The sequence below is a fragment of the Myxine glutinosa genome, chromosome 2 (genome assembly GCF_964187855.1).
Source record: "Myxine glutinosa chromosome 2, kmMyxGlut1.1, whole genome shotgun sequence".
In the NCBI taxonomy this organism is placed as follows: domain Eukaryota; kingdom Metazoa; phylum Chordata; class Myxini; order Myxiniformes; family Myxinidae; genus Myxine; species Myxine glutinosa.
In genome coordinates this window covers 77,700,233-77,726,073 of record NC_136262.1, presented here as the reverse complement: position 1 = coordinate 77,726,073, position 25,841 = coordinate 77,700,233, and the positions used below count along the sequence as shown (strand labels likewise).

General features: G+C 41.7%; 1 protein-coding gene across 1 annotated transcript in view; it reads left to right on the top strand.

Annotated features, from left to right (window-relative positions):
- RAI14 (retinoic acid induced 14) overlaps window positions 1–25,841 on the top strand; it is a 172,066-nt gene that overhangs the window by 52,378 nt on the left and 93,847 nt on the right. Inside the window, exon 10 of the mRNA XM_068105032.2 lies at window positions 8,983–9,014. Coding sequence (XP_067961133.2) covers window positions 8,983–9,014 — 32 coding nt within the window. The remainder of the gene's footprint in view (window positions 1–8,982; window positions 9,015–25,841) is intronic.

Here is a 25,841-nt window from a genome sequence, read left to right as displayed (position 1 = left end):
TCACCTCAGCCCTGGTTGGTCATGCGGGCTCCCGATCCCGCCCTTAGAGGAGGCGTTGGCAAGGCCACGCCTTGTTCCCGGCGCTGGGCCGAATCCTCCCACCTTCGGCTCCGAGCTTACCTAGTGGCTAATGGAGTCTTGGGATGAAACAAACCACAGCTGTAGCAACCCTAACAAACCGCCCAGTGCAGTTGGCAATTGAGGCTTTGAGGGAATGCAGTTGGCAATGGTTGGAAGGGGAATGTGAAGGGAATTTACTCTTATTTCACTTGGTGCAATGGAGTGTCAAATTAATCGAAGACAAATCCTTAGCCTAATACACAGAATAAGGAAATAACTGTCAACAAGGGGGGAAATCTATGATTGGCTAACGTGAGTGCTTATGAACTAATTATGGGACGCACTTTGACCTTTATACATAACTGGAGCAAGGAGGGCGATATTTTTACAACAATTTACACAACAAAAAAAAACAACATTATCATATCCACAACAATATATATATATATATATATATATATATATATATATATATATATATATATATATATATATATATATATATATATATATATATATTGTTACGGTACGCGGTTAGGGATGGTATGTTTGCCGAGCGGAGGCTCCGCGACCGAACAGTTGTTCCCCGACTAAACCCGATTCACCCAAACGTTGGTCGTATCGCGCCACAGATATTCAATGGGGAAAAGACTACGACGACGAATGCAAAGAGGAAGAAGAAGACGTACAGAAGAGTAACGGGGTTTATTATTTCCACACACATAAGCAAAAGGAGCAGTCACGGGTATTTACAGCGGACATGAAAAAGCAGGTAACACGGTGCAAATTACTAGCTTATACTGACTTAGTTTACTACCCAGGACAGAACAAACAAAACAAACTCACGTACGCAAATGGATGGAAGGGTAGGAATCGTTTGGAGGGATGAGCAGGTGGGATCACAGGGCACAGCGAGCAGGTCCACTCCGGGCGGGAAGCGAGGAGCCGGCAGCTCCTTGTATTTGGCTTTACAGCGCACGCTGGCAGCTCCTTGTATTCGGCTTTACAGCGCACGCCGGCAGGGTCACTCGCTGCCCTGTCAGGGCTTCACGCGGCTGGTTGAAGCGGGGCTGGTTGAAGCGGCTCTTTGTCAAAGGCTTTTCGTATCTCTCACGCAACTCCGGTGCAACTCTGAACTCTCTCCCGGTGGACTGCCAACCCTCTTACGCACCTGGACTCATCTGCCGTATCTCTGGTCTCGCTTGTCCCCGCGATCGTCGCACCCTTCTCTTCAAACCTTCAGCGCGGGTGTGACACGCCCTCCTCGGTTTTGGTACCGCCCTCCCCCCCCCGTGCTCTGTTTCGTGACCTTGTATGGTAATCCCATGGGCTTGTCTCCTTATTTGGGCATGGCGCCGACGGCACGCCCCTCGTGGCGATCCACGGGCTTGTTTCCTTATTTGGGCATGGGGCTGAACGGCCCCGCCCTTCGTGGCGCGCCCTGGGCTTGCCTCTCCCTGGCGACTCCGCCCCTCCTGTTCAAACAGAGCACGGAGCACATACTCACTATCGCAGCGAAATGAGAGGGCGTGCACCCCACGCTTGTGAACTGCTTTACCCACAGATGGAGAGTTTGGCTGGGAAATGGAAGTATTGAAGGGGAGCTATTCTTAATTGATTCGGTGCAATGGAGTATTATTCTAATGGAAGACAAGGCCTTACTCTAAAACACATAAGATATAAGCTACTGAACAAGGGTTTTATCGGGTCCTTCAATGTGGTGTTTCATGGAATTAACTACCGGGACGCCCTTTTTACCTTTACACAACTCTGGAGGCAGGAGGGGCCATATCCAACCAATGTTACACAACAATTTACCACTACAATACACACAATAAAAAAAATGCAATCCTCATATCCGCAACTATATATATATATATATATATATATATATATATATATATATACACACACTACCAGTCAAAAGTTTTAGAACACCTCAATTTTTCCAGTTTTTATTGAAATTAAAGTCCAGTGAATAACCTGAAATGGTACAAAGGTAAGCAGTAAACTGCTCGAGGTTAAAAAAAAATTAAATTGCACAGCTATATTGTAAAATAAAAAGGCCTTCTTCAGGGAACAAGTAATGGATTAACAACTTACAGCTGTTCTGCAGCAATGCAAGTAAATTAAGCCTTGAAAGTTGATGCAAACAATTCCTACAGGTGTCCCAACCTCTGCTGATTATTTGATTACAAACCCCCTGTCTGTATAAAAGCATTATTGGAACAGACTGTTATTACACCCTCGAGCATTATTTGGACAATATTGCACTGCAGGAAGTAGTATATTGCTATCATAATGGTGAGAAAAAGGCAATTAACAAAGGAAGACAGACAGACCATTATAACCCTTAAAAGTGTAGTTCTTTCCTTTAGAGAAATTGCAAAGAAAGCCAAGGTGTCAGTGAGTACAGTTCCTACACCATCAAAAGGCACTTGGAAACTGGAGGAAACTCTGACAGGAAGAGGTCTGGCAGACCCAAAGCCACAACAGAATCAGAAGACAAGTTTCTGAGAGTCAACATCTTGCGTGATAGGTGGCTCACAGGACAACAGCTTCAAGCACAGCTTAACACTGGTCAAGTTAAGCCAGTCTCAGTTTCAAGTGTGAAGAGAAGACTTCGAGCTGCAGGTTTGACAGGTCGAGTGGCAGTAAGAAAGCCATTGTTAACATGGCAAAATAAGGAAAAGAGGCTTGCCTGGGCCATGAAGCACCGCCAGTGGATGACTGAAGACTGTAAGAAGGTCTTATGGACCGATGAATCAAAATTTGAAATCTTTGGTTCATCACGCAGGGTTATTGTACGCCGTCGAGTAGGCGAAAGGATGGTTCCTCAGTGTGTGACACCAACTGTCAAACATGGAGGAGGAAGCGTGATGGTCTGGGGCTCTTTTTCTGGATCCAGAGTCGGCGACTTGCACAGTGACTGGCACCCTGAACCAAATGGGCTACCACAGCATTTTGCGGCGCCATGCAATACCCTCTGGTATACGCCTAGTTGGTCAGGGGTTCATCCGACAGCAAGATAATGACCCTAAACACACCTCCAGGTGATGTCAAAACTACCTTCGAGGAAAAGAACGAGACGGTAGGCTTCAAATCATGGAATGGCCAGCACAGTCTCCAGACTTAAACCCCATCGAGCTGGTTTGGGATGAACTGGACAGAAGGGTGAAAGCAAAGCAACCTACAAGTGCAACACATTTGTGGGAACTTCTGCAACAGTGTTGGGAAGAACGTCCCAAACAATATTTGATTTCCATTGTAGAAAGAATGCAACGAGTGTGTTCGGCGGTTATATCTGCAAAAGGTGGCTACTTTGCCGAGTCAAAAATTTTAATTAAATTTTGTTAAACTAAATGATTCTATGATTTCTTTTTTATCTCCAATTGCTTATTTGTTCTATGCTTAATGTCAGAGTACATTGAGGCATTAAACTGCGTAAATTTCAATAAAAACTGGAAAAATTGAGGTGTTCTAAAACTTTTGACCGGTAGTCTATATACAGTCACGTGAAAAAGTAAGTACACCCCATGTAAAGTTTTGACTTTTTCAACATATTTCAACATACAGCTATTTGATCTTCATTTCAACAATATTGATGGATAAAGGTGATATAATATAACAAATATCATTAAACATTTACATTTTGTAGTCCATTCTAAAATTCAAATGAACATAAATGCAAATTTCGCATGTGGAAAAAGTAAGTACACCCCTACATTTATCACTTCTTCAAATACCTAAAATTATAATCAGGTGCACCAGCTCAGGAGCAAATGATTAGAACATCGTTAGAGAGGATCTTGGACGAACCTGTCTTATTTAAACCTCAGACATTTAGTTTGGTTTGCTCTTTGTTGTTGAAGGTTGCGGTGTCACCATGCCTGGATCAAAAGAGCTCTCTGAAGCCTTCAGAAAGAAGGTTATAGATGCCTACGAGTATGGGAAGGGATTTAAAAAGATCTCCAAACTATTTGAAATCAATCATTCGACTGTCCGGAAGATCATCTAGAAGTGGAGAAGATTCCAAACAACTGCCAACTTTTTCAGGCCAGGCCGCCCCAGCAAGTTCAGCCCGAGAGCAGACCGCAAGATGCTGAAAGAAGTCTCTAAGAACCCCCAGAATGTCATCACGGGACCTACAGGTAGCTCTTGCCACTGTTGATGTCAAAGTGCACGAGTCTACCATTAGAAAGAGGCTGCACAAATTTGATCTACATGGGAGGTGTGCCAGGAGGAAACCTTTGCTGTCCAGAAAGAACATCAGGGCAAGATAAAGTTTGCCAATGAACACCTTGGCAAAGACCAGCACTTCTGGAACAATGTGCTCTGGACAGATGAGTCAATGGCGGAGCTATTTGGCCACAGTACCAGAAGACATGTTTGGTGAAAACCAAAGACACCATTTGACCACAAGAACCTGATACCAACTGTAAAGCATGGTGGTGGAAATATTATGGTTTGGGGCAGCTTTGCTGCATCAGGGCCTGGGCAGCTCACCATCATAGAATCCACTATGAATTCTTCATTGTACCAGAGGGTGCTTGAGGATAATGTGAGGCCATCTTTTGGAAAGTTGAAGCTCAACCGAAGGTGGACCTTGCAACATGACAACGACCCTAAACATACCAGTAAATCCACCAAGGAATGGCTGAAAAGAAAGAAATGGAGGGTTATGGAATGGCCAAGTCAAAGCCCGGATCTAAATCCAATCGAGATGTTGTGGGGGGATTTGAAACGAGCTGTGCATGCAAGAAACCTCTCAAACATCGCACAGCTGAAATAATTCTGCATGGAGGAGTGGGCAAAAATTTCTCCCAGTCGATATCATAGACTGGTAGACAGTTATAAGAAACGCCTACTTGAGGTTGTTTCTGCCAAAGGGGGCAATACCACCTATTAGAGCGAAGGGTGTACTTACTTTTTCCACATGCAAAATTTGCATTTACGTTTATTTGAATTATACAATGGACTACAAAATGTAAATGTTTCATGATATTTGTTTTGTTATATCACTTTTATCTATCAATATTGTTGAAATGAAGATCAAATAGCTGTATGTTGAAATACGTTGAAAAAGTCAAAACTTTACATGGGGTGTACTTACTTTTTCACGTGACTGTATAAGCTCCCAAGGTTGACAGTGCATGTCAGAGCAGAAATTCTACAGTGAAGTCCAAGGAACTGTCCTTAGAACTCTGATATAGAATTGTGAGGAGGCATAGATGTGGGGAAGGGTATAAAACAATTTGTAGTGTTTGAAAGTTACCAAGAGCACAGTGAGCTCCATCATTAGGAAATGCAAATAATATGGAACGACCCAGACTCTTTCTCGAGCTGACAGTCCGACCAAACTGAGCAACCGGGCAAGAAGGATCTTGGTCAGGGACGTGAACAAGAACCCAGTGACCACTCTGACAGAACTAGGGTTACTTGGCTGAGATGGGAGAACCTGCCGGAAGGACAACAGTCTCTGCAGCATTTCACAAATCTAGGCTTTATGGGAGAGTGGCCAGATGGAAGCCACTCCTGAGAAAAAAGCACATGACAGCCCACCTGGAGTTTTCAAAAAGGCATGTGAAAGACTCAGAGTATGAGGCAAAATATTCTGTGGTCTGATGAGATGAAAATTGAACTCTTTGGCCTGAATGCAAAGCACGACATATTGTGGAAACCGAGCATAGCTCATCACCCATATAACACCATCCCTACCCTGAAGCGTGGTGGGGCAGCATCATGCTATGGGGATGCTTTTCAGGGGTAGGGACTGGGACACTTGTAAGGATAGATGAAACGATGAATGGAGCAAAATACTGGAAAATGCTTGAGGAAAATGTGCTTCCGATTGCAAAAGACCTTAGACTGCGGCGAAGATTTATGTGCCAACAGGACAATGACCACAAGTGTACATCCAAAGCAACACCGGAATGGCTTTAGAACAATAACGTGAAAACCCCTGAGTTGCTCAGCCAAAGCTCAGACTTGAATCCCATTGAGAATCTGTGGAAAGACCTGAAGATTGCTGTTCACCGACGCTCCTCATTCAACTTGACAGAGCTTGAGCAAATCTGCAAGGAATCTGCAATTCGGCTTCACGCTGTTGAAACCAAAGCTTTCAGTATAATTGGAATCTCCCGCGATGAAGCTAACTCCGAGGGCCTTTCACTTACTCACCGCAGGCAGGTTGGTGGGCTGTCTGTCTTCTACCGACTCCTCTCCGGCCTTGCTCCCCCAGCTCTCTCTGAGCTCTGTCCCCCAAATATTCCTGCAGGTCGCACAAGATCTGCCTGCAACCCTCTTATGGTTAAACTGCCAAAATCAAGATTCTCTGCTCACCTTCACTCCTTCATTCCCCTTTTCTCCCGCCCCTGGAACAAACTCCCTCACTCTCTTCAATCCCACTCCTCCCTCCAGGTCTTTAAAACAGCAGTTCACCACCATCTCTTATCTTCCCCCATCCAAAACCTTGATCTTTTCAACCCCTGCTAATTTCACCCCAGATTCACTTTTTTGAAATACCAACTTCCTTCCTGGAAGTCCTTGCAGTGTCCTTGTGTTTTATACTTCTCCCTCTCCTCCCCCCCCCCCCCCTTCCAACGCCTCCTCCCCCCAAACCCTCCCACAGATCTCCCAATGTCCCTGCTCTCAAATGTTGTGTTTGTGTGCTTCCCCTTCTCTCCCCATTGTGTCTACCTCTACCCTTATTATATGTTTTGTGTGTGTTTGATTTTTTTTGTGTGTGATAAATGTTAGCTCTTTCACGAGCCTCGATCCTGTATACAAAAAAAAAAGAAGAATGGGGAAAACTTCCCAAATCCAGATGTGCAAAGCTGATGCAGACATACTCAAGAAGACTGGCAGCTGTAATCACTGTCAAAGGTGCTTCTACAAAGTATTGTCTTAGGGGTTGAATACATGTGTAAATTAGATATTTCTATATTTCATTTGAAGACGTCTACTTAGTCATTATGAGGTATTATGTGTAGAGCAGTGACCAAAAAAAAAATCTCAATTTCACCCATTTAAAATTCATGCTGTAACAACAACATGTGAAAAAGTCAAGGGGTGAGAATACTTTCGGAAGGCACTGTATAATTCAATTTAAATGAAGCTTTAAAGAGGTTTAAAGGTGTATAAATAAATGAAATCTGGGTTGTATTGCCTTTTTAAGCAGCGTGTATTACATCACATTAACATGTTAAATTAGTTATTCGTGTCTGTTGGTTGTCTTTACAACGTCCTTGGAGATGAATGCCTGGAGATCGATAATTTGATGCATATCGATGCTGACATGGACTCAAATTCTCTATTCTCGCACAAATAGAAAGACTTCCGCTTTAAACAATACCCTTCCACACCTCCACCAGCCCCCCCGCCCCCCCCTGAAACAAAAGCGCACCAGGAACTACCTTAGACGAGGCCCTTTCCCAGAGTCGCTCTGATAACCTCACTGAATTTGGGAGATCATTTGGTTGATGCGAATGTGTAAGTTGGTTCCACAGGTGGAAACAGAGGATCGAATGAGTGGAGGTGTCTCAAAGTATCCTCTTTCATGTGTGCATGTGTACATGTATGTCTGGGCCGTAACTTTTTTACCATTTGAAGTTCTCATCAAATTTTCAACAAAGCTTTATTATGGTCAAAATGTCATATGGTCAAAGGTCAGTGTCACAGAAAATCATCAATTTTCATCCAATTGACTTGCACTTTGAGCAGGGTTTGCATATTGGGTCACTGCAGCCTACTGCTTTTGAGGTCGAGAGGTCAAGGTCGCCTAAAATCGTCAATTAAAATTTTTTTTTTTTTAGCTGTTTTTGTCATGTTTCGCATATGGAAGAAGAAGAAGAAGAAGAAGAAGTAGAAGAAGAAGTCTGAATACAATGCGGACGTGGACAGCCTTTGCATTTTCAGATGTTTTCCAGTACTATTTGTGTTCCTTTGGCACAGCAATGAGATCATCCCAGCTTATCCCCAATAGCTCGTAATATATGACTCGCTTATATCCGTTATTATTTCTTGAATGTAAACTATTTTATGGTGAAATTAACCAAGTTTTTTTTTTTTTTTTTTTTTTTTCTTCTTCCCTCTACATAGCAATGCCCTTTGAGCTTTTCTCAAAACGCTCAGAGGGGATTTGAATCTCCACCCAGCTCACTCTCACCCTGGTGATTCGCAAGCAGGGCGAGGCATAAATGTGTGCACTGTCCATGGATGTACGTTATGCCAGAGGACCTGTCTCTAAGAATTGTCCTTGATGGATGTTAAAAATCCGACGATGTCTTTCTTGAAGAGTAGGCGAGGTATCACTGGCATCTGGCATGGAACAAATTCCAGATTCCTTCCATCTTCAGTCAAACGTCAGGCCTGAGCAGCTGTTTTCTATAAAGACCAATTTAATACATTCTGTTGCTGTCCCCTCCCCATAAGGTAGTGGGAATAATAGTAATAGTAATAGTCATAGTACTAGTAGTTGTAGTAGTTCTCCAAGTATCAAATGTACTTTTCAAAGCTTTAAACTATTTTTTAGGCTGTAACTCTCAGACCATGGAGACATTATCTTTGCTCTTATCTGCTCATTGCAAACCATTAACCATCCAAGGCCATACAAGGTTGTTCGGTACAAAACGTGCATGCAAAATCCAATGTTTGGTTTGATTTTGTTGTCAAAAAAAGATTCACCTTTTGTTAACTTTGAGTGAGAATCTTTGAGTTAACTTTGAGGAATCTGAATAGTTGTAAAAGTGATTGCCTATGTCTGCATAATAACCTTTAAAAACATTTATTCCAGAACACTTGGTGAATCAAACTTGTCTTCAGCTTTTGATGCTTTTCCAAAAAAAGTAATAAATCACCAAAGGCTGACAAAGTCAAACTTCAACATAATTCTATGATTACCATTTTGTTTTTGATCTGCAGGGTCGGGAAGCACAGATCACAGTGACAACAAGGTACGTGAACAAAATGAACAGTGTGCTGGACATTCTGCCATTGCCAGGTGACATTAGTGTTCTGCCATTGCCAGGTGACATTATAAAATTGAGTGTTTATCGTGGAGGAATGAAGGTTTTTGATTTGTTTTAAACTCGGGTTGGTTTTGGAGATAAACTTTGGTTTGCATGGGGTGGGTGAAGGTAGGGGAGGTAGGGGAGGTAGGGAGGGATAGGGGCGGAGGGTGGGAGTTAATGCATTTCACTCTGAAGTTTTTATTAAAAGATTTATAAAATTCTCCTTTGTGTGGGTTTGCGTGACGTCTCTTGCCAGCAACAATTGAAGACGTGAGTTTTGTACACTTTCTCAATGATACGATTGTTTAGAATCACACAATTTAATTGATGAAAGAAATAGAATTTCAGAGTTGTGTTGCTGTTCGTAAAATGTTTTCTGTGGCATAAGATGGCTGCACTTGCTGCAGCTCTATTTATTAGCCCTCATTGGAGTTGATCCAAAACGGATTCTTATGGATTGCGTCTCGTCCGACCGTTCGTGTGTGTGTCCGCGACCATATCTCGGAGAAGTCTGCACCGATTTTGTTCATACTTAGCAGAAAGGTATTTTGGCACCAACTTCTACTTGGCTAAGGAATCATCCACATTGGTATTTTCATCTGGATCCTTCTGGGCTAAGGAATCATCCACATTGATATTTTCATCTGGATCCTTCTGGGCTAAGGAATCATCCACATTGGTATTTTCATCTGGATCCTACTCGACTAAAGAATCATCCATATTGGTAGTTTCATCTCTATCCTACCCTGCTAAGGAATCATCCACATTGGTATTTTCATCTGGATCCTACTCTGCTAAGGAATCATCCACATTGGTATTTTCATCTGGATCCTACTCGACTAAGGAATCATCCACATTGGTATTTTCATCTGGATCCTACTCTGCTAAGGAATCATCCACATTGGTATTTTCATCTGGATCCAACTCTGCTGAGGAATCATCCACATTGGTATTTTCATCTCTATCCTACTCTGCTAAGGATTCATCCACATTGGTATTTTCATCTGGATCCTACTCTGCTGAGGAATCATCCACATTGGTATTTTCATCTGGATCCTACAAAACTAAGGAATCATCCACATTGGTATTTTCATCTAGTTCCTACTCTGCTAAGAATCATCCATATTGGTATTTTCATCTGGATTCTACAAAACGAAGGAATCATCCACATTGGTATTTTCATCTGGATCCTACAAAACGAAGGAATCATCCACATTGGTATTTTCATCTGGATCCTAATCTGCTAAGAATCATCCATATTGGTATTTTCATCTGGATTCTACAAAACTAAGGAATCATCCACATTGGTATTTTCATCTGGATCCTACTCTGCTGAGGAATCCATCCACATTGGTATTTTCATCTGGATCCAACTCTGCGAACGAATCATCCACATTGGTATTTTCATGTGGATCCTACAAAACTAAGGAATCATCCACATTGGTATTTTCATCTCGTTCCTACTCTGCTAAGGAATCATCTACATTGGTATTTTCATCTGGATCCTACTCTGCTAAGGAATCATCTACATTGGTATTTTTCATCTAGTTCCTACTCTGCTAAGGAATCTACATTGGTATTTTTCATCTAGTTCCTACTCTGCTAAGGAATCATCCACATTGGTATTTTCATCTGGATCCTACTCTGCTAAGGAATCATCTACATTGGTATTTTTCATCTAGTTCCTACTCTGCTAAGGAATCATCCACATTGGTATTTTCATCTCTATCCTACTCTGCTAAGGAATCATCCACATTGGTATTTTCATCTCTATCCTACTCTGCCAAGGAAGCATCCACATTGGTATTTTCATCTCTATCCTACTCTGCTAAGGAATCCTCCACATTGGTATTTTCATCTCTATCCTCCTAATCTGCGAAGGAATCATCCACATTGGTATTTTCATCTCTATCCGACTCTGCTAAGGAATTATCCACATTGGTATTTTCATCTCTATCCTACTCTGCTAAGGAATCATCCACATTGGTATTTTCATCTCTATCCTACTCTGCTAAGGAATCATCCACATTGGTATTTTCATCTCTATCCTACTCTGCTAAGGAATCATCCACATTGGTATTTTCATCTCTATCGTACTCTGCTAAGGAATCCTCCACATTGGTATTTTCATCTCTATCATACTCTGCTGAGGAATCATCCACATTGGTATTTTCATCTCTGTCCTACTCTGCTAAGGAATCATCCACATTGGTATTTTCATCTCTATCCTACTCTGCTAAGGAATCATCCACATTGGTATTTTCATCTCTATCATACTCTGCTAAGGAATCATCCACATTGGTATTTTCATCTGGATCCTACTCTGCTAAGGAATCATCCACATTGGTATTTTCATCTCTATCCTACTCTGCTAAGGAATCATCCACATTGGTATTTTCATCTCTATCCTACTCTGCTAAGGAATCATCCACATTGGTATTTTCATCTCTATCCTACTCTGCTAAGGAATCATCCACATTGGTATTTTCATCTCTATCATACCCTGCTGAGGAATCATCCACATTGGTATTTTCATCTCTGTCCTACTCTGCTAAGGAATCATCCACATTGGTATTTTCATCTTGTTCCTACTCTGCTAAGAATCATCCATGTTGGTATTTTCATCAGGATTCTACAAAACTAAGGAATCATCCTCATTGGTATTTTCATCTGGATCCTACAAAACGAAGGAATCATCCACATTGCTATTTTCATCTGGATCCTAATCTGCTAAGAATCATCGATATTGGTATTTTCATCTGGATTCTACAAAACTAAGGAATCATCCACATTGGTATTTTCATCTGGATCCTACAAAACGAAGGAATCATCCACATTGGTATTTTCATCTGGATCCTACCCTGCTGAGGAATCCATCCACATTGGTATTTTCATCTGGATCCAACTCTGCTAACGAATCATCCACATTGGTATTTTCATCTGGATCCTACAAAACTAAGGAATCGTCCACATTGGTATTTTCATCTCATTCCTACTCTGCTAAGGAATCATCTACATTGGTATTTTTCATCTAGTTCCTACTCTGCTAAGGAATCATCCACATTGGTATTTTCATCTGGATCCTACTCTGCTAAGGAATCATCCACATTGGTATTTTTCATCTAGTTCCTACTCTGCTAAGGAATCATCCACATTGGTATTTTCATCTCTATCCTACTCTGCTAAGGAATCATCCACATTGGTATTATCATCTCTATCCTACTCTGCTAAGGAATCATCCACATTGGTATTTTCATCTCTATCCTACTCTGCCAAGGAATCATCCACATTGGTATTTTCATCTCTATCCTACTCTGCTAAGGAATCATCCACATTGGTATTTTCATCTCTATCCTACTCTGCTAAGGAATCATCCACATTGGAATCATCATTCATCATCCACTAAGGCCAAACTCCGCTGCCCGTCTACTCACCCATTCCCGGACCCGTGACCACATCACCCCCGTCCTTTACAAGCTTCACTGCCTCCCCATCTCCCAGAGAATCCAGTACAAAATCCTCCTCTTGACCTACAAAGCCCTCCATAACCTGGCCCCATCCTACCTGGCTGACCTCCTCTCCAGACACACTCCCACCCGCATCATCCACATCCACTAAGGCCATCCACCAAATTCAAATTCATCCACATCCAAATTCATCCATCCACATTCATCCACTAAGGAATCATCATTGGCCCAAAAAACGCTCACAAAATCCACCCATAACTTTGCCCTCAACATCGACGGTATCCCAGTATCCACCTCCCCTCTCATCCGGAATATTGGCGTCATCTTTGACCAAACCCTCTCCTTTGACAAATACACGAAACAGATCACAAAGACAGCCTTCTTTCACCTGAAAAACATCGCCCGTCTCCGCTCATCCCTCTCCTCCACGGCTGCAGAGACCCTCATCCACGCCTTCATCACCTCCCGTCTGGACTACTGCAATAGCCTCCTCTATGGTTCACCCTCAACAATCACCAATAAACTCCAATACATTCAGAACTCCGCTGCCCGTCTACTTACCCATTCCCGGACCCGTGACCACATCACCCCCGTCCTTTACAAGCTTCACTGGCTCCCCATCTCCCAGAGAATCCAGTACAAAATCCTCCTCTTGACCTACAAAGCCCTCCATAACCTGGCCCCATCCTACCTGGCTGACATCCTCCCCAGACACACTCCCACCCGCAACCTCTGCTCTGCTGGTACCAACCTCCTGACCTCCCCCATCCGGACCAAATTCAGATCCTGGGGGGACAGGGCCTTCTCCATCGCTGCTCCCACCCTCTGGAACTCACTACCTCACACGATCAGAGACTCCTCCTCACTTACCACATTGAAAACATCACTCAAGACCCACCTGTTCAGCACTGCATTCAACATTCAACCCACAGCATTTAACCCCTGACTATCACTTCTCCTTCTCCCTCCTTTTGCTTTAAATATTTCCCTATTGATTCTTGTCTTTTTTCAATTGTTGTTTTCATGTTTTGTTATGCATTATGTTTTGCACTCTGTCAAAGCGCCTTTGGGCTTCATGAAAAGCGCTATACAAAATAAATGAATTATTATTATTATTATTGGTATTTTCATCTCTATCCTACTCTGCCAAGGAATCATACACATTGGTATTTTCATCTCTATCCTACTCTGCTAAGGAATCATCCACATTGGTATTTTCATCTCTATCCTACTCTGCTAAGGAATCATCCACATTGGTATTTGCATCTCGATCCTACTCTGCTAAGGAATCATCCACATTGGTATTTTCATCTCTATCCTACTCTGCTGAGGAATCATCCACATTGGTATTTTCATCTCTATCCGACTCTGCTAAGGAATCATCCACATTGGTATTTTCATCTCTGTCCTACTCTGCTAAGGAATCATCCACATTGGTATTTTCATCTCTATCCTACTCTGCGAAGGAATCATCTACAATGGTATTTTCATCTATATCCTACTCTGCTAAGGAATCATCCACATTGGTATTTTCATCTCTATCCTGCTCTGCTAAGGAATCATCCACATTGGTATTTTCATCTCTATCCTACTCTGCTAAGGAATCCTCCACATTGGTATTTTCATCTCTATCCTCCTACTCTACTAAGGAATCATCCACATTGGTATTTTCATCTCTGTCCTACTCTGCGAAGGAATCATCCACATTGGTATTTTCATCTCTGTCCTACTCTGCTAAGGAATCATCCACATTGGTATTTTCATCTCTGTCCTACTCTGCTAAGGAATCATCCACATTGGTATTTTCATCTCTATCCTCCTACTCTGCTAAGGAATCATCCACATGGGTATTTTCATCTCTATCCTCCTACTCTGCTAAGGAATCATCCACATTGGTATTTTCATCTCTATCCTCCTACTCTGTTAAGGAATCATCCACAATGGTATTTTCATCTCTATCCTACTCTGCTAAGGAATCATCCACATTGGTATTTGCATCGCTATCCTACTCTGCTAAGGAATCATCCACATTGGTATTTTCATCTCTATCCTACTCTGCTGAGGAATCATCCACATTGGTATTTTCATCTCTTTCCTACTCTGCTGAGTAATCATCCACATTGGTATTTTCATCTCTATCCTACTCTGCTGAGGAATCATCCACATTGGTATTTTCATCTCTATCCTACTCTGCTGAGGAATCATCCACATTGGTATTTGCATCTCTATCCTACTCTGCTGAGGAATCATCCACATTGGTATTTGCATCTCTATCCTACTCTGCTAAGGAATCATCCACATTGGTATTTTCATCTCTATCCTCCTACTCTGCTAAGGAATCATCCACATTGGTATTTTCATCTCTATCCTACTCTGCTGAGGAATCATCCACATTGGTATTTGCATCTCTATCCTTCTCTGCTGAGGAATCATCCACAATGGTATTTTCATCTCTATCCTACTCTGCTAAGGAATCATCCACATTGGTATTTTCATCTCTATCCTACTCTGCTAAGGAATCATCCACAATGGTAATTTCATCTCTATCCTACTCTGCTAAGGAATCATCCACATTGGTATTTTCATCTCTATCCTACTCTGCTAAGGAATCATCCACATTGGTATTTTCATCTCTATCATCCTACTCTGTTAAGGAATCATCCACAATGGTATTTTCATCTCTATCCTACTCTGCTAAGGAATCATCCACATTGGTATTTGCATCTCTATCCTACTCTGCTAAGGAATCATCCACATTGGTATTTTCATCTCTATCCTACTCTGCTGAGGAATCATCCACATTGGTATTTTCATCTCTATCCTACTCTGCTGAGGAATCATCCACATGGGTATTTTCATCTCTATCCTACTCTGCTGAGGAATCAGCCACATTGGTATTTTCATCTCTATCCTACTCTGCTGAGGAATCATCCACATTGGTATTTTCATCTCTATCCTACTCTGCTAAGGAATCATCCACATTGTTATTTTCATCTCCATCCTACTCTGCTAAGGAATCATCCACATTGGTATTTTCATCTCTATCCTACTCTGCCAAGGAATCATCCACATTGGTATTTTCATCTCTATCCTACTCTGCGAAGGAATCGTCCACATTGGTATTTTCATCTCTATCCTACTCTGCGAAGGAATCGTCCACATTGGTATTTTCATCTCTATCCTACGCTGCTAAGGAATCATCCACATTGGTATTTTCATCTCTATCCTACTCTGCCAAGGAAGCATCCACATTGGTATTTTCATCTCTATCCTACTCTGCTAAGGAATCCTCCACATTGGTATTTTCATCTCTATCCTCCTAATCTGCGAAGGAATCATCCACATTGGTATTTTCATCTCTATCCGACTCTGCTAAGGAATTATCCACATTGGTATTTTCATCTCTATCCTACTCTGCTAAGGAATCATCCACATTGGTATTTTCATCTCTATCCTACTCTGCTAAGGAATCATCCACATTGGTATTTTCATCTCTATCCTACTCTGCTAAGGAATCATCCACATTGGTATTTTCATCTCTATCGTACTCTGCTAAGGAATCCTCCACATTGGTATTTTCATCTCTATCATACTCTGCTGAGGAATCATCCACATTGGTATTTTCATCTCTGTCCTACTCTGCTAAGGAATCATCCACATTGGTATTTTCATCTCTATCCTACTCTGCTAAGGAATCATCCACATTGGTATTTTCATCTCTATCATACTCTGCTAAGGAATCATCCACATTGGTATTTTCATCTGGATCCTACTCTGCGAAGGAATCATCCACATTGGTATTTTCATCTCTATCCTACTCTGCTAAGGAATCATCCACATTGGTATTTTCATCTCTATCCTACTCTGCTAAGGAATCATCCACATTGGTATTTTCATCTCTATCCTACTCTGCTAAGGAATCATCCACATTGGTATTTTCATCTCTATCATACCCTGCTGAGGAATCATCCACATTGGTATTTTCATCTCTGTCCTACTCTGCTAAGGAATCATCCACATTGGTATTTTCATCTTGTTCCTACTCTGCTAAGAATCATCCATGTTGGTATTTTCATCAGGATTCTACAAAACTAAGGAATCATCCTCATTGGTATTTTCATCTGGATCCTACAAAACGAAGGAATCATCCACATTGGTATTTTCATCTGGATCCTAATCTGCTAAGAATCATCGATATTGGTATTTTCATCTGGATTCTACAAAACTAAGGAATCATCCACATTGGTATTTTCATCTGGATCCTACAAAACGAAGGAATCATCCACATTGGTATTTTCATCTGGATCCTACCCTGCTGAGGAATCCATCCACATTGGTATTTTCATCTGGATCCAACTCTGCTAACGAATCATCCACATTGGTATTTTCATCTGGATCCTACAAAACTAAGGAATCGTCCACATTGGTATTTTCATCTCGTTCCTACTCTGCTAAGGAATCATCTACATTGGTATTTTTCATCTAGTTCCTACTCTGCTAAGGAATCATCCACATTGGTATTTTCATCTGGATCCTACTCTGCTAAGGAATCATCCACATTGGTATTTTTCATCTAGTTCCTACTCTGCTAAGGAATCATCCACATTGGTATTTTCATCTCTATCCTACTCTGCTAAGGAATCATCCACATTGGTATTATCATCTCTATCCTACTCTGCTAAGGAATCATCCACATTGGTATTTTCATCTCTATCCTACTCTGCCAAGGAATCATCCACATTGGTATTTTCATCTCTATCCTACTCTGCTAAGGAATCATCCACATTGGTATTTTCATCTCTATCCTACTCTGCTAAGGAATCATCCACATTGGAATCATCATTCATCATCCACTAAGGCCAAACTCCGCTGCCCGTCTACTCACCCATTCCCGGACCCGTGACCACATCACCCCCGTCCTTTACAAGCTTCACTGCCTCCCCATCTCCCAGAGAATCCAGTACAAAATCCTCCTCTTGACCTACAAAGCCCTCCATAACCTGGCCCCATCCTACCTGGCTGAGCTCCTCTCCAGACACACTCCCACCCGCATCATCCACATCCACTAAGGCCATCCACCAAATTCAAATTCATCCACATCCAAATTCATCCATCCACATTCATCCACTAAGGAATCATCATTGGCCCAAAAAACGCTCACAAAATCCACCCATAACTTTGCCCTCAACATCGACGGTATCCCAGTATCCACCTCCCCTCTCATCCGGAATATTGGCGTCATCTTTGACCAAACCCTCTCCTTTGACAAATACACGAAACAGATCACAAAGACAGCCTTCTTTCACCTGAAAAAGATCGCCCGTCTCCGCTCATCCCTCTCCTCCACGGCTGCAGAAACCCTCATCCACGCCTTCATCACCTCCCGTCTGGACTACTGCAATAGCCTCCTCTATGGTTCACCCTCAACAATCACCAATAAACTCCAATACATTCAGAACTCCGCTGCCCGTCTACTTACCCATTCCCGGACCCGTGACCACATCACCCCCGTCCTTTACAAGCTTCACTGGCTCCCCATCTCCCAGAGAATCCAGTACAAAATCCTCCTCTTGACCTACAAAGCCCTCCATAACCTGGCCCCATCCTACCTGGCTGACATCCTCCCCAGACACACTCCCACCCGCAACCTCTGCTCTGCTGGTACCAACCTCCTGACCTCCCCCATCCGGACCAAATTCAGATCCTGGGGGGACAGGGCCTTCTCCATCGCTGCTCCCACCCTCTGGAACTCACTACCTCACACGATCAGAGACTCCTCCTCACTTACCACATTGAAAACATCACTCAAGACCCACCTGTTCAGCACTGCATTCAACATTCAACCCACAGCATTTAACCCCTGACTATCACTTCTCCTTCTCCCTCCTTTTGCTTTAAATATTTCCCTATTGATTCTTGTCTTTTTTCAATTGTTGTTTTCATGTTTTGTTATGCATTATGTTTTGCACTCTGTCAAAGCGCCTTTGGGCTTCATGAAAAGCGCTATACAAAATAAATGAATTATTATTATTATTATTGGTATTTTCATCTCTATCCTACTCTGCCAAGGAATCATACACATTGGTATTTTCATCTCTATCCTACTCTGCTAAGGAATCATCCACATTGGTATTTTCATCTCTATCCTACTCTGCTAAGGAATCATCCACATTGGTATTTTCATCTCTATCCTACTCTGCTAAGGAATCATCCACATTGGTATTTTCATCTCTATCCTACTCTGCCAAGGAATCATCCACATTGGTATTTTCATCTCTATCCGACTCTGCTAAGGAATCATCCACATTGGTATTTTCATCTCTGTCCTACTCTGCTAAGGAATCATCCACATTGGTATTTTCATCTCTATCCTACTCTGCTAAGGAATCATCTACAATGGTATTTTCATCTATATCCTACTCTGCTAAGGAATCATCCACATTGGTATTTTCATCTCTATCCTACTCTGCTAAGGAATCATCCACATTGGTATTTTCATCTCTATCCTACTCTGCTAAGGAATCCTCCACATTGGTATTTTCAGCTCTATCATACTCTGCTGAGGAATCATCCACATTGGTATTTTCATCTCTATCCTACTCTGCTAAGGAATCATCCACATTGGTATTTTCATCTCTATCCTACTCTGCTAAGGAATTATCCACATTGGTATTTTCATCTCTATCCTACTCTGCTAAGGAATCATCCACATTGGTATTTTCATCTCTGTCCTACTCTGCTAAGGAATCATCCACATTGGTATTTTCATCTCTATCCTCCTACTCTACTAAGGAATCATCCACATTGGTATTTTCATCTCTGTCCTACTCTGCGAAGGAATCATCCACATTGGTATTTTCATCTCTATCCTCCTACTCTGTTAAGGAATCATCCACAATGGTATTTTCATCTCTATCCTACTCTGTTAAGGAATCATCCACATTAGTATTTTCATCTCTGTCCTACTCTGCTAAGGAATCATCCACATTGGTATTTTCATCTCTGTCCTACTCTGCTAAGGAATCATCCACATTGGTATTTTCATCTCTATCCTCCTACTCTGCTAAGGAATCATCCACATGGGTATTTTCATCTCTATCCTCCTACTCTGCTAAGGAATCATCCACATTGGTATTTTCATCTCTATCCTCCTACTCTGTTAAGGAATCATCCACAATGGTATTTTCATCTCTATCCTACTCTGCTAAGGAATCATCCACATTGGTATTTGCATCTCTATCCTACTCTGCTAAGGAATCATCCACATTGGTATTTTCATCTCTATCCTACTCTGCTGAGGAATCATCCACATTGGTATTTTTATCTCTATCCTACTCTGCTGAGGAATCATCCACATTGGTATTTTCATCTCTATCCTACTCTGCTGAGGAATCATCCACATTGGTATTTTCATCTCTATCCTACTCTGTTGAGGAATCATCCACATTGGTATTTGCATCTCTATCCTACTCTGCTAAGGAATCATCCACATTGGTATTTGCATCTCTATCCTACTCTGCTAAGGAATCATCCACATTGGTATTTGCATCTCTATCCTCCTACTCTGCTGAGGAATCATCCACATTGGTATTTGCATCTCTATCCTACTCTGCTGAGGAATCATCCACATTGGTATTTTCATCTCTATCCTACTCTGCTAAGGAATCATCCACATTGGTATTTTCATCTCTATCCTACTCTGCTAAGGAATCATCCACATTGGTATTTTCATCTCTATCCTACTCTGCTAAGGAATCATCCACATTGGTATTTTCATCTCTATCCTACTCTGCTAAGGAATCATCCACATTGGTATTTTCATCTCTATCCTACTCTGCTAAGGAATCATCCACATTGGTATTTTCATCTCTATCCTACTCTGCTAAGGAATCATCCACATTGGTATTTTCATCTCTATCCTACTCTGCTAAGGAATCATCCACATTGGTATTTTCATCTCTATCCTACTCTGCCAAGGAAGCATCCACATTGGTATTTTCATCTCTATCCTACTCTGCTAAGGAATCCTCCACATTGGTATTTTCATCTCTATCCTCCTAATCTGCGAAGGAATCATCCACATTGGTATTTTCATCTCTATCCGACTCTGCTAAGGAATTATCCACATTGGTATTTTCATCTCTATCCTACTCTGCTAAGGAATCATCCACATTGGTATTTTCATCTCTATCCTACTCTGCTAAGGAATCATCCACATTGGTATTTTCATCTCTATCCTACTCTGCTAAGGAATCATCCACATTGGTATTTTCATCTCTATCGTACTCTGCTAAGGAATCCTCCACATTGGTATTTTCATCTCTATCATACTCTGCTGAGGAATCATCCACATTGGTATTTTCATCTTTGTCCTACTCTGCTAAGGAATCATCCACATTGGTATTTTCATCTCTATCCTACTCTGCTAAGGAATCATCCACATTGGTATTTTCATCTCTATCATACTCTGCTAAGGAATCATCCACATTGGTATTTTCATCTCTATCCTCCTACTCTGCTAAGGAATCCTCCACATTTGTATTTGCATCTCTATCCTACTCTGCTAAGGAATCATCCACATTGGTATTTTCATCTCTGTCCTACTCTGTGAAGGAATCATCCACATTGGTATTTTTATCTCTATCCTCCTACTCTGTTAAGGAATCATCCACAATGGTATTTTCATCTCTATCCTACTCTGCTAAGGAATCATCCACATTGGTATTTTCATCGCTGTCCTACTCTGCTAAGGAATCATCCACATTGGTATTTTCATCTCTGTCCTACTCTGCTAAGGAATCATCCACATTGGTATTTTCATCTCTATCCTACTCTGCTAAGGAATCATCCACATTGGTATTTTCATCTCTATCCTCCTACTCTGTTAAGGAATCATCCACAATGGTATTTTCATCTCTATACTACTCTGCTAAGGAATCATCCACATTGGTATTTTCATCTCTGTCCTACTCTGCTAAGGAATCATCCACAATGGTATTTTCATCTCTATCCTACTCTGCTAAGGAATCATCCACATTGGTATTTTCATCTCTGTCCTACTCTGCTAAGGAATCATCCACATTGGTATTTTCATCTCTGTCCTACTCTATTAAGGAATCATCCACATTGGTATTTTCATCTCTGTCCTACTCTGCGAAGGAATCATCCACATTGGTATTTTCATCTCTATCCTCCTACTCTACGAAGGAATCATCCACATTGGGATTTTCATCTCTGTCCTACTCTGCGAAGGAATCATCCACATTGGTATTTTCATCTCTGTCCTACTCTGCTAAGGAATCATCCACATTGGTATTTTCATCTCTGTCCTACTCTGCTAAGGAATCATCCACATTGGTATTTTCATCTCTATCCTCCTACTCTGCTAAGGAATCATCCACATGGGTATTTTCATCTCTATCCTCCTACTCTGCTAAGGAATCATCCACATTGGTATTTTCATCTCTATCCTCCTACTCTGTTAAGGAATCATCCACAATGGTATTTTCATCTCTATCCTACTCTGCTAAGGAATCATCCACATTGGTATTTGCATCTCTATCCGACTCTGCTAAGGAATCATCCACATTGGTATTTTCATCTCTTTCCTACTCTGCGAAGGAATCATCCACATTGGTATTTTCATCTCTGTCCTACTCTGCTAAGGAATCATCCACATTGGTATTTTCATCTCTATCCTACTCTGCTGAGGAATCCTCCACATTTGTATTTGCATCTCTATCCTACTCTGCTAAGGAATCATCCACATTGGTATTTTCATCTCTGTCCTACTCTGTGAAGGAATCATCCACATTGGTATTTTTATCTCTATCCTCCTACTCTGTTAAGGAATCATCCACAATGGTATTTTCATCTCTATCCTACTCTGCTAAGGAATCATCCACATTGGTATTTTCATCGCTGTCCTACTCTGCTAAGGAATCATCCACATTGGTATTTTCATCTCTGTCCTACTCTGCTAAGGAATCATCCACATTGGTATTTTCATCTCTATCCTACTCTGCTAAGGAATCATCCACATTGGTATTTTCATCTCTATCCTCCTACTCTGTTAAGGAATCATCCACAATGGTATTTTCATCTCTATACTACTCTGCTAAGGAATCATCCACATTGGTATTTTCATCTCTGTCCTACTCTGCTAAGGAATCATCCACAATGGTATTTTCATCTCTATCCTACTCTGCTAAGGAATCATCCACATTGGTATTTTCATCTCTGTCCTACTCTGCTAAGGAATCATCCACATTGGTATTTTCATCTCTGTCCTACTCTATTAAGGAATCATCCACATTGGTATTTTCATCTCTGTCCTACTCTGCGAAGGAATCATCCACATTGGTATTTTCATCTCTATCCTCCTACTCTACGAAGGAATCATCCACATTGGTATTTTCATCTGGATCCTACTCTGCTAAGGAATCATCCACATTGGTATTTTCATCTCTATCCTACTCTGCTAAGGAATCATCCACATTGGTATTTTCATCTCTATCCTACTCTGCTAAGGAATCATCCACATTGGTATTTTCATCTCTATCCTACTCTGCTAAGGAATCATCCACATTGGTATTTTCATCTCTATCATACCCTGCTGAGGAATCATCCACATTGGTATTTTCATCTCTGTCCTACTCTGCTAAGGAATCATCCACATTGGTATTTTCATCTTGTTCCTACTCTGCTAAGAATCATCCATGTTGGTATTTTCATCAGGATTCTACAAAACTAAGGAATCATCCTCATTGGTATTTTCATCTGGATCCTACAAAACGAAGGAATCATCCACATTGGTATTTTCATCTGGATCCTAATCTGCTAAGAATCATCGATATTGGTATTTTCATCTGGATTCTACAAAACTAAGGAATCATCCACATTGGTATTTTCATCTGGATCCTACAAAACGAAGGAATCATCCACATTGGTATTTTCATCTGGATCCTACCCTGCTGAGGAATCCATCCACATTGGTATTTTCATCTGGATCCAACTCTGCTAACGAATCATCCACATTGGTATTTTCATCTGGATCCTACAAAACTAAGGAATCGTCCACATTGGTATTTTCATCTCGTTCCTACTCTGCTAAGGAATCATCTACATTGGTATTTTTCATCTAGTTCCTACTCTGCTAAGGAATCATCCACATTGGTATTTTCATCTGGATCCTACTCTGCTAAGGAATCATCCACATTGGTATTTTTCATCTAGTTCCTACTCTGCTAAGGAATCATCCACATTGGTATTTTCATCTCTATCCTACTCTGCTAAGGAATCATCCACATTGGTATTATCATCTCTATCCTACTCTGCTAAGGAATCATCCACATTGGTATTTTCATCTCTATCCTACTCTGCCAAGGAATCATCCACATTGGTATTTTCATCTCTATCCTACTCTGCTAAGGAATCATCCACATTGGTATTTTCATCTCTATCCTACTCTGCTAAGGAATCATCCACATTGGAATCATCATTCATCATCCACTAAGGCCAAACTCCGCTGCCCGTCTACTCACCCATTCCCGGACCCGTGACCACATCACCCCCGTCCTTTACAAGCTTCACTGCCTCCCCATCTCCCAGAGAATCCAGTACAAAATCCTCCTCTTGACCTACAAAGCCCTCCATAACCTGGCCCCATCCTACCTGGCTGAGCTCCTCTCCAGACACACTCCCACCCGCATCATCCACATCCACTAAGGCCATCCACCAAATTCAAATTCATCCACATCCAAATTCATCCATCCACATTCATCCACTAAGGAATCATCATTGGCCCAAAAAACGCTCACAAAATCCACCCATAACTTTGCCCTCAACATCGACGGTATCCCAGTATCCACCTCCCCTCTCATCCGGAATATTGGCGTCATCTTTGACCAAACCCTCTCCTTTGACAAATACACGAAACAGATCACAAAGACAGCCTTCTTTCACCTGAAAAACATCGCCCGTCTCCGCTCATCCCTCTCCTCCACGGCTGCAGAAACCCTCATCCACGCCTTCATCACCTCCCGTCTGGACTACTGCAATAGCCTCCTCTATGGTTCACCCTCAACAATCACCAATAAACTCCAATACATTCAGAACTCCGCTGCCCGTCTACTTACCCATTCCCGGACCCGTGACCACATCACCCCCGTCCTTTACAAGCTTCACTGGCTCCCCATCTCCCAGAGAATCCAGTACAAAATCCTCCTCTTGACCTACAAAGCCCTCCATAACCTGGCCCCATCCTACCTGGCTGACATCCTCCCCAGACACACTCCCACCCGCAACCTCTGCTCTGCTGGTACCAACCTCCTGACCTCCCCCATCCGGACCAAATTCAGATCCTGGGGGGACAGGGCCTTCTCCATCGCTGCTCCCACCCTCTGGAACTCACTACCTCACACGATCAGAGACTCCTCCTCACTTACCACATTGAAAACATCACTCAAGACCCACCTGTTCAGCACTGCATTCAACATTCAACCCACAGCATTTAACCCCTGACTATCACTTCTCCTTCTCCCTCCTTTTGCTTTAAATATTTCCCTATTGATTCTTGTCTTTTTTCAATTGTTGTTTTCATGTTTTGTTATGCATTATGTTTTGCACTCTGTCAAAGCGCCTTTGGGCTTCATGAAAAGCGCTATACAAAATAAATGAATTATTATTATTATTATTGGTATTTTCATCTCTATCCTACTCTGCCAAGGAATCATACACATTGGTATTTTCATCTCTATCCTACTCTGCTAAGGAATCATCCACATTGGTATTTTCATCTCTATCCTACTCTGCTAAGGAATCATCCACATTGGTATTTTCATCTCTATCCTACTCTGCTAAGGAATCATCCACATTGGTATTTTCATCTCTATCCTACTCTGCCAAGGAATCATCCACATTGGTATTTTCATCTCTATCCGACTCTGCTAAGGAATCATCCACATTGGTATTTTCATCTCTGTCCTACTCTGCTAAGGAATCATCCACATTGGTATTTTCATCTCTATCCTACTCTGCTAAGGAATCATCTACAATGGTATTTTCATCTATATCCTACTCTGCTAAGGAATCATCCACATTGGTATTTTCATCTCTATCCTACTCTGCTAAGGAATCATCCACATTGGTATTTTCATCTCTATCCTACTCTGCTAAGGAATCCTCCACATTGGTATTTTCATCTCTATCATACTCTGCTGAGGAATCATCCACATTGGTATTTTCATCTCTATCCTACTCTGCTAAGGAATCATCCACATTGGTATTTTCATCTCTATCCTAC